The following is a 10,160-nucleotide window of genomic DNA, read 5'->3' as shown; positions in this document are numbered from 1 at the left end:
ACCTCCCTGAGCAAAACGCCACGGGAAGCAGTGTCTAGTTTTGAATTTTCCAGAGCCTTCTGATGTTTACCATTCCCCTCAGGAGAGGGAGGTGAGGGATGGAAATCTCTCTGCTTAGAAAATATACTTGAAAAAAATTCAATGAAGCGATGCACGGACACCCTGCCACCCAACTTGTCTCTGCCTATTAGGTGCCCAGAGCGATGATGGGCTCAGTCTATTTCAGTCCAGAGAAATCTGAACTCCTTTAGTGCCAATGCCCCCAAGGGGCGCAGGTGTCCCTGTGGTTAAGGGTGTCGGGTAGGGGACAGCCTTCTCTGTTGGAGCAGGAAGCAGTCACCCAGTGGCCGGACAGAGGCAAAAGCTCTGCGGCGGGGATACCAGGGGGCCAAAACTCCACCCGCCAGGAGCTCCAAGATAAGATGAGGAGGCCGGCAAGATGGAAGTTTGGGTGGGAAAACAGTTAAAGAGAAGAAATCATTCCCGGGCCCCCGGCAGGAGGCTATTGGGGTGACAGTAGGGCGGGTCCGGGATGGGCCGAGTGCGCCCGGAGTCCCGGGGGAAAAGGGGAAGCGACCGCTCGCCGTCCTCAGGCCCCCAGCTACCCGGGGCGCGGCAGCGGCGGCGGGCGTCGGTCTCCGGGTCCCTAAAAGTGTCGGGCGAGGGCTGGAGAGCGCGGCGTCTCCGGCTCCCCGGGGAGGGGAAGCCCCCGGGGCTGGGCGGGGCCCGCCTCCAGCGCGCGAGTGCCGAGCCGGGTGGGGGGGCACGATCTCGGCTCTCCCGGGCGCCCCAGCCCCGGCGCACGCCCCCGTCTCCGCGCGCCCCCCCCCCCGCGGCGCGCGCGAGGCGCACTCCCCCTCCCTCGGCGGCGCGGGGCGCGCGCCCGGCCCCCTTCTCCTCCCCTCGGCGCCTCTCGGCTCTCCCGGCAGAAAGTTAGCAGCGGGGAAGGAACTCGGGGCTGCAACAGCGCGCGGCGGCGGCGGCAGAGGCTGAAGCGGGAGCCGCGGCGGAGCCGGGGAAGCGGGGGCGCTGCAGACGGAGCAGGTGCAGCCGGCGGGTCCGCGCGCCCCCCTCGGTCCCCTTGCCAGAGGCTGAGGGGGGGAGGGTGGTGGGGGGCCGCCCGGACTCCGCGGGCAGAGTGGGGAGGGGGGCCATGCGGCCGGGCTCCCCCCCGGCGCAGCGGGACAGCGGCCAGGGCCGGGGGCGCAGCGGCGTCGCTTCATGCAGCCGGGGCGGCTGGGCAGCGGCGGCGGCGGCGGCGGCGGCGGCGGGGGCGGCGGCTGAAACCATGTCCGGGCAGCGCCGGGGGCCGCCGCCGCCGCCGCCGCGAGCCGGGAGCCGCGATGGCCCCGTGGCCCGCACCTCCTCCGCCTCCGCCTCCACCTCTCGCCGCGCCGCCGCCGCCCGGCGCCTCTGCTAAGGGGCCGCCGGCGCGCAAGCTGCTTTTTATGTGCACCTTGTCCCTGTCCGTCACCTACCTGTGCTACAGCCTCCTGGGCGGCTCGGGCTCCCTGCAGTTCCCCCTGGCGCTGCAGGAGCCGCCGGGCGCCGCCGCCGAGCCCCCGCCGAGCCCGCCGCCGCCCTCTCTGCCGCCTCCCCCCGTGCGCCTCGGCGCCCCCTCGCAGCCGCCCGCGCCGCCGCCGCCGGACAACGCGAGCCGCGGGGAGCCGCCCGAGCCCCCCGAGCAGCCCGCCGCCCCCGGGGCCGACGGCTGGGGGCTGGCGAGCGGCGGAGGGGGCGCCCGGGACGCCTGGCTCCGGACGCCGCTGGCCCCGGGCGAGATGATCACGGCGCAGAGCGCGCTGCTGGAGAGGGAAGCGCCGGAGTCCAGCACCACCGACGAGGAGCTCGCAGGCCGGAGAGCGGCCAACGGGAGCAGCGAGAGGGGCGGCGCCGCCAGCACCCCGGACTATGGGGAGAAGAAGCTGCCCCAGGCGCTCATCATCGGGGTCAAGAAAGGAGGGACCCGCGCGCTGCTGGAGGCGATCCGAGTCCACCCGGACGTGCGGGCGGTGGGCGTAGAGCCGCACTTCTTCGATAGGAACTACGAGAAGGGGCTGGAGTGGTACAGGTAGGACCCTGGGCTCGGCGGGGCGGGGCGGACGCACGGGGAGACCCGGAGGGCGAGCCGTGGCTCTCCGGGCTCTGGGACACCCAGGCGCCGCCGTCCCGAGACCCCTTATCCCCATCGGGGACTCTGCCAATCCTGGCGGGGCCGCTCAGGGGCAGCGGCGGAGAGAGCTGGACGCTGGCCAAGGATCACTTTATTTCAGGGCGAGGGGTGGAGGTGTTGCCTCGCTTCTGCCTGCCTCGGGCTCCTTGTCTCCTCAGTTTGCCCAGCTCCTAGCCTGGGAATCCCCAGCCTTGGTGCCCGCGGGGTGTTTCCTAGCCCGGGCTCCGGCGGGGCTGCGCTTCTGTGCTGGGGACGCCGAGGAATGAAGCAGGGTAGCTAGATGGATGTAGCGGCTTTGAGATCTCCTGGAAATCTCCCCAAATCGCCCTGAAACGCATTTGCGTGGCCGGAATCCCACTTTTAGTATTTTCAGGTTAGAGCAAAAATGAACAGGCAACAGTGAAAAAGATGATGCTGGCAAGTTCTGGCTTTCTAGTAAAGACCGAGGATGCCCCCCCCCCCCCCGCCCCCCATCTCCAGAACTTTCGATCCCCCGTGGCTGAATGAATCCTGGGTCGGTTCGGCCTCGGCAGCACCAGTGTGTACACGACAGTTGGTGCCCTTAGAGTTTTTGTGCACTGCACCCGTGTCCTTTCCAACCCGCACCTCCTTCACGACAGACTGGAGCTCCTGTCATGTGAAATGTTCGCCTCTCTCCTTTTCCAGTGCTGAGATAAAGGGAGAAGAGACCGTAGAAAGTTAGGTGCAGGTAAAATAAATTAATCCTCCAGCTTTCTGGCCGGCCATAGCATTGAACTCCACGCTGGTGGAGATTCCCAAGACGAACCTCCTCTGCTTTTTTTTTTCCCTCTCCCCTTCTTTCCTTCCGTTTTGTATCTCTCTGGAAAATAGATCGGGATGCCTGGCCCTATCTTGGTTGCATCTCAGTAATTAATTGCAATTGTCAAACAGAAACACAGGCTTTGTCAGCTAAAGTGATGCTATCATCTTAAACAGAGCCAATAGGTAAAATACAAGGATTGTTTCCTGACAAGTTCCCTTCCTGTTGAAGAGATGTGCTTTCCAACTTTAAATTACAGCCTGGGAAAAGTTTTAGAAATAGCTTAACTTAAGAAATAGATAATACATGGGTGTATTGTGATTGATTCCTTCCACTTTAAAAAATACGCCTTATGCTTTCAAAGCTTGAGAGAAGTACACTTAGGCATAAACATTCCACCACATTAAATGGAAACAGCAAATGTGTCTGTTAATGTCTTGTCTGTTTCAACAGCCAGAACTAATTGCAATATTTTAGGAGGCTTCAAACAGCCCCTTCCTATCAAAACATAAAACAGCAAATGCCTAATTTCACTGGAAAATCAGTATTTATAACATCACGAACCATGGTTTCCAGTTTGTGATTATAATTAAAAAGGTGTTAGGATGATTAATGCAACCACAGAAATAAAGAGAAGGGGTATGCTGTCTGGGAGGGTTTCAGTTATTCAGTTCTTGGTTAGGGGGGATGTCCTGGTTTCCGCAGTGAGGTAGCCTCAGCCCTAGGAAGGTAACAGTGGCTTTCTCCAATTCTAATTTTAAAGCTGCGTATCTCGGGAGAAATGCCAAGTGCCCTTTTGAGAGAGAGAGAGGCATAAAGATCACATCTTTCCAACATGTGTTTGGGTTGATTTGTAGCAGCCGGAAATCGAGAAGGGAGTGTTTTATTCAGAAGCCTTAAAGTTTGATAAAGGGTGCGTGGTGGCATGCGTGTCAGGAGGTCCCATCGCTGGGACCGGAGAATTTTCTGAATGAGAGCATGGGAGATGTCAGATCTTCTTAATCTTCTTCCACGCTGAGGCTGGGAAGAGGAGGCACGGAGACCGGTATGACAGGGCTGTGGAAGGTTCTATCCCAGCACTGCGTACTCCCGGCCGTCCCTCGTGTGGTCTTTGGGGCTGAGTGTGAGTGTTGTGTCCCCATCCACAGAACCGTTATCCTGAAGACGTGGGGAGATGTCTCTTGATCCTCGCTTGAGAGGATCACGGGGTTTCTCTGCGGCCCCCCATCCTTGACCCCAGGGTCTCACCCACGGCAGATCCTTGTGGTGCTTATCTTAGAGGTGCCGACCGCAGGTGCTGGAGAAGAATCTGTGTAGCACGGAGGTATCAGTGGCCACGCAAACCTGGCTGCTGAGAAGATGTCTCGAAACCCCTCCGGCCCACAGGAGTGTGCTGGGGCTGCTCCCATACCTCTCCAGCCTTACCAGGGACAGCAGTGCTTTGAGCGTGTTTGTGGGATTTTCACAGGCTCCTGTCTCCCCTGGAGGAAGAGAGGGGATGACATCCTCATTATATTGCAGAAAAGGAAACCGTGGCATCAGTTCAAACCAGTAAGGGAAAGCCTTCCTCTTGTTTCCCCATCCAAGTGCATCTCATAAATGGCGGCATCTGGGCTTGAATGTACATGAATGGTCACGCTTCCCTCCATCTATGGAGGAGCCTACGCGAAATCTGCCTTTCCTCGCCTGAGGAGAGGACCACAGATGAATGAAAGGTTTTGATTCTCTCCCCGACTTGTTTGCTTTCCCTTTTTCTTGTCGAGGTGCTTCTGTGAGAACTTGCTAATTCTGCAAGTGTTCCTGGGGTGTTTTCAGTCAGAGGGAGAAGCGAGAATTTGGGGTCAGCTCCGGGCAGCCCTGGTTTTGGGCTTTCGTCCTATCCCAGCAGAACAGCCCTGGGAGTTTTATCTCCTCCATGTCACTCCAGTCTTGTTTAAATCTGGGTTTTGCTTTCTCCTACGCTGTTGATCTGATGTGATTTAAAAACACATTTGAGATTAGAATGGGTGCTTTGGATTTCAGGGCAAGATAGACTAATGCATTAGGAGGAGAGTGTTAAAGCTGTGGGAGAAGCAAGCCTCCCTTGGTGGATTGACCCAGGCCCATGAATTATAAGCGGGGGTGGACTTGACCCTCCTCTCTCTACTCTTACAAACCAGTGAAATAAAAGGGCAAAACCCCAAGGCACCTTTCAGAATGGGCCACTCCAAGCTGTCGGGGCAGAGACCTTAGACTCCTCAAAGGGGTGGGACCTGGTGGCTGCAGCAGAACTCATCCAAGAGACTGGGCTGCCTTGTGGTGTGGCCTCCCCCGCGGCTTACAGACTGTATAGTAACCCTGACCTTGGCTTTGGAAACACCTCAGCTCCAGGGCAATGGGAAGGGAACCTCCGGGGTTTCAGATGGTCTGCCCTGCCAACAGTGAATATGCTTCTCCCATTGGCTCGGGGAAAATCACTCAGGAAAACGGTTCCCATAGTCATGCTTATGGTACCCAGAGGAAGGTGGTCCGCAACGCTGTTTGCTCTTGGTTTCTGGAGCGAGAATGAGGGAAGAAGCCAGAAAGGCCCTGGCAGTTAGGGAATGTCTGTTCTTTACCGAGCCGTGCTCCTGAACCTGACATTCAAGTGGTGGGCAGGAGAGACAGGGAACAGTCTTTCTTGTTACCTTCTTCAGGTGGCTACTAGAAAATGTACCATCAAGCTGGTGACTCACATTATATTTCCACTGGGCAGGGCTCCTAGTAGAGCGGTGCTTTTTAAGCTTTAAACATGCATGCGTCACCTGGGATGTTGTGAACATGCAGGATTCTGATTCAGCATGTCTGAGGAAGGCCCTGAGAGTCTCCATTTCTAACTTCTCAGGTGCTGCTGATGCTGCTGATCTCCGGATCTCGCTTTGAGTAGCAGGGGTCTAGAGAGGAATGGGTGTGTGCATGCGTGTCTGTGGGCATGCCTAGGTTATTTGAAATCAGATGACTAGGGAAAACTTCCTTGTGAGGGTGATGTAAACGAAGTGAAAGAATAAAAAAGAATAAAATTCTGTGCTGCGTAGAGATCAGGGTAGAGAGGTTTCCAATAGTAGGAACGGTAGATGCAAAGGCCCTGAGGCAGGAGCAAGCCTCATGGCTTTATAAAGGGGTTTTTTCAGTATTCCCAAAGCACAGTGTTTGTAGTTGGACAAAATTGGATTCAAAACCTGGTTTTACAACTTACTTGTTGGATAATTTTGGATAGGTAACTGATTTAACATCACTCATCTTCAGCTTGTTTATCTGTGGATTGTTGGGGAGAATAAATGACATAGTAAAGGTGAATGTATTTTCAAAAAGAATAGAAAGAAAGAAAAATCCAAATGAACCCAACTCCTGTTTGTTTGTTTTTAAATTTTCAAATCATTTTGGTCTGATCACAGCTGTCCTAATATTGACTGAATATTGATTGCCCTATTGGGCAGGATTTTGGGAAAAATCTAATAATGATTGGCTTTATAATCTACATCTGCCTGACTTTAAACCAAGGGTCACCAACCTGGAAACCCAGTGAAATAGACTGGGGGGGGGGGGTAGAAATTGGGGGCATGTCCCTGTCTGCAGGTGTCAGCCACTACTCAGTTCCAGCTACCCTTCCCTGTGTGCAAATGTTACCACATCCTGCACTTGGTGGGAGAAATCGGAAATCCAGGCTCTGATGTGAAATCTCTTGTTTTTTCCACATTGGCAAACTGATTGAAATTTCTTAAAAGCCTTGTGTGGGCCAGCACTGTGGGACAAACAAAACACATCTGTGGGCTGGAGACAGCCAGCTGGCTACCAGTTTGTGACCTCTGGTTTAAACTCATTTTAGAAAGTAAACCGGCATAGCCAGACCCTTCAGCCCTTGCCAGGATTGTGGTTTACGTGTGCTATTTTAGTTTCCATTTTTTCCCCCGCTTTACAGATTTTGCAAGCGCAAGGTGTGGATACCTCCCAGATATATTGCAACAATAACAAAAGGAGCTGGAGATAAACATGAACACTGAGGCAGGAATAGCCAATTCACAAACACATCTCCCTTTTGTGTTCAGCGACCCTGTTTTTGAAGGTGGGACAGCTCTTCCCTCGTTCACTCATCAGTCAGGAGCGCCAGTGGGATCCATATAGATAAGTTGAACCTATAAAATAGATTTCCCCTCAGGTGGGTTCCGTAAGACCCGAGAGATGAAAGTAATTGGGTCCTAGCTTCTGCTCTGCCACCTTACTAGTTCTGTTGGAGCTCAGGTGACCCGCTCCATTTCTTTCTTTCTAAAACAATTCTGTTTCCTAGATAATGAGACTGTATCGTCTCCAAAGTGTCCATTCAGTGAAATACCTGGATTCTAGAACAGACTGCTGTGTTAGACGTTGCAGAGGGAGGAAGCGAGTAGGGGAGAAGCAACAGTGTAGGGTGTAAGGGCCTGGTGGGCCAGAGGGAGCCATTTCCTTGTGGGCGTGGGTTGACCCTGCCCCTCCGGGAGGAACTTGCTTGCAGGCCCCGGTTTTGGGGCGGGGCCAGGCGGGTTGGAGACGTCCAATCTGGGAGGCGCGCATAGATTTGTTACGGTGACTTGGGATTCAGTTGGCCCCCCGTATTGCTGACCGAGCGTGACGGAGCAGTTCTCCCTGTGTGTCGCATCTCGTTGGCCACCTGCGTGTGGGCGGGGCTCAACCCCCTCTATAAAGGTTAGGTTGTGAGGCAGGGGAGGGTAGTGGGTGGGAGCGTCCTCTGCTGCAGCATCGTGGTCCTTGGGCGCGTCATGGGCCTTGCCGGGGAGTGGCCGGGTAAGGGAAGTCGCCGGTGTTGGTGTCCTGGTCGACGCCGCCTCTTTGGCCCTACTGGTTGGTTTGATTTCCGATGCTTGGAGCGAACTACAGCTTTGCTTGATGTTCGCCTTGTGTGGGTCTGGTTCCTTTGATCAGGGACCCCAACATCCGGAGCATGTTCTTCCATCGGTCTCTGAGCCAGAGGCCACTGCGTCTTCCTGGTGTGATGCTGAAGCCTCGGTTTCTGTATCTGTACAATGGGCTCAGTATCACTTCCCTTCCAAGGGATTATGCGATGATGAAATGAGTCTGTGACGGAGGACGTGGTTCTCTCCGCCCCCTGCCCGCGCATTTTCTCCTGGCCCGTCTTCACTTTCCCTGCCGGTCAGTACTCAAGGTCCTAAAGAGAAAGCCGTAATGCATTTTTCATTTGAATATAGCCTTTTATTTCAAGATGATGTCTGAATGAGGGATTTCAAATCCTGAAGCAGCTCTTAAGTACCTCTCCAGAGAATAATCAAACCCGGATTCCAGAATTTGGTCTATTGTAACTGGAGCTGAAGGAGAAGAGTCTGATTTCACAAAGTAGTTGCAGCCGGAATTCTCCACCGAGGGGCTGCGGTGGGGAAGTGGGCAGGCACTCTGGGCTTGCGCGCTGACATTTTCTTGAACCTACAGTAAGAATTGATGCTGCTTGGCCTGGATAGCTACAGAGGCATTTAGAATGCCAAGGCCGTGCTTGCCTTCAGTTTTTCTGCAGAGCCGAAAGTGTTTGAGAAGGCAGGACTCTTCGAGAAGACCCCAGCCAGACTCCCTGGGCTTGAGATTTGGCTCCTTTCACTGGTTTTCTCCAGCTGTCATGACAGGAATGACTTATTTTTATTTTTACTTTTGTAAATCATACCAATCGTTTTTACTTTTTAGAGTCCGGAGAGAGGCCTCGAGATTTTAGGCGAAGGAGAGATGGCTAGGGTTGTACGGTAGGAAGTTTTAAAGGTTTTGGTTTTGCATAATGGATGATACCTCTGGAACTGATTGAACCACCGCCCTGTTAAAGTAATCTCTTGATTCCATTGGTTTCTGCGGTTTAACAAGCTCCTCTATAACTGTCTTGGGAATTTCAGTCTGAAATTATAATTCACTAAGGGAGTCTTTCAGCCCATCTTGCCATTAATTAAAAGCAGGCGGTTGAATTTTTGTTTTAACTTCACTAGTTAGCGTTGCCTCCCTTTAAGGTTTTTTTTCCGGCATTTATTTAAAAATGTACAAAGCCTATTCATGGGGAAACAACACATGAATTAGACAGTGTTTTTTTGGTAGCAAGTAATAGAATATGATCTTAAACTATTATACAAAGAAAAAGTAATTTACTGGTTTATGTAATTGTGAAATCTAGGGGATAATGACTTCAGGAACAGCTGGATCCAGGGACTCAAATGATACCACCAGGTCTCTCTCTCTTTCATCCTTTGACATGGTTTTCTCGACTTTGCTTTATTCTAAAGTAGGTTGTCTCACCACATTTTAGGCAAGATGGTAAACAGCAACCCAGAAAACATAGCGTTTATCAGTTCTTTTGGAAATCACTTTCCTTAAGAGTTTTTGTAAGAAATTCCTGGAGCTGCCATTGGCTGAGTTTGGGTCATGTACCTGTTCCTAAAGCAGTTATGGTGTAGTACTCCAATTAGACTCAGGTGATGTGGTCACCACTTTGGGTTGGGATAATGGTGGGAGTAGGGAGGCAGCGTTAGTCTCACTAAAATCATAGGGGACAATTTCCCTGTAAGAATGAGGTGCTCCAGGTTTCTGATGCTAGAAGTGGGGGCCAGCTGAACCACATGATCATTTAAACATTACTTATCATTTAAACATGTATTGGTTGTCAGCTATGTGCTGGGGTCAAACAGGCTGGGGTCAAACAGGAATCAATCATGGCCAGTGATCTGAAAGAGCTTATAAAATAGGGAAGTGGACAAGTAAATGATTATGTTATAAGGTAATAAAAGCTCTCACAAAGTAGGATTTATTCCAGGAATGGAAGGATGGTTTGATCTTAGGGAGTCTAACAATGTGATTGACTCTGTAGCAAAGGAGAAAAATCCTGGATTGACTTTATGGATGCTAAAAATACAGCTGATAATATTAAGTGTTTATTCCTGATTTTTAGAACACCTGCTGATAAAATAGGATCATCCTCACAGCCAGCATCATCTTTAATGGTGTAACACTAAAAATATTCCCATTACATTCAGAAGAAGCCCAGAATGTCCATAATGATCACTGTTATTTATCTTTGTTCAGAAATTAATTGATGATGCATTTGGATGAGGAATACAATGAGAATGAGGGAGGTAGAATTATTACCACTCGTCAGCAGTTTTATCTCTTAATGGAAAACTTAAGATAACAAATCTTTCCATGAATCTA

The 10,160-nt window shown here is 52.5% G+C and overlaps 1 protein-coding gene across 2 annotated transcripts in view; it reads left to right on the top strand.

Annotated features, from left to right (window-relative positions):
- Positions 1–358: 358 nt before the first annotated feature.
- Positions 359–10,160, top strand: part of HS3ST4 (heparan sulfate-glucosamine 3-sulfotransferase 4) — a 386,157-nt gene continuing 376,355 nt past the window's right edge. Inside the window, exon 1 of one of the 2 annotated variants that reach the window (XM_059155177.1) lies at positions 359–2,071. In XM_059155177.1, the coding sequence (XP_059011160.1) occupies positions 1,344–2,071 (728 nt within the window). In that variant the 5' untranslated portion in view covers positions 359–1,343. The remainder of the gene's footprint in view (positions 2,072–10,160) is intronic. The other variant, XM_059155176.1, reaches the window with a different exon arrangement.

Source organism: Mustela lutreola, chromosome 17 (assembly GCF_030435805.1).
Source record: "Mustela lutreola isolate mMusLut2 chromosome 17, mMusLut2.pri, whole genome shotgun sequence".
In the NCBI taxonomy this organism is placed as follows: Eukaryota; Metazoa; Chordata; class Mammalia; order Carnivora; family Mustelidae; genus Mustela; species Mustela lutreola.
Note: the sequence above shows the minus strand (reverse complement) of the source record. Positions and strands in the feature narration are given on the sequence as shown.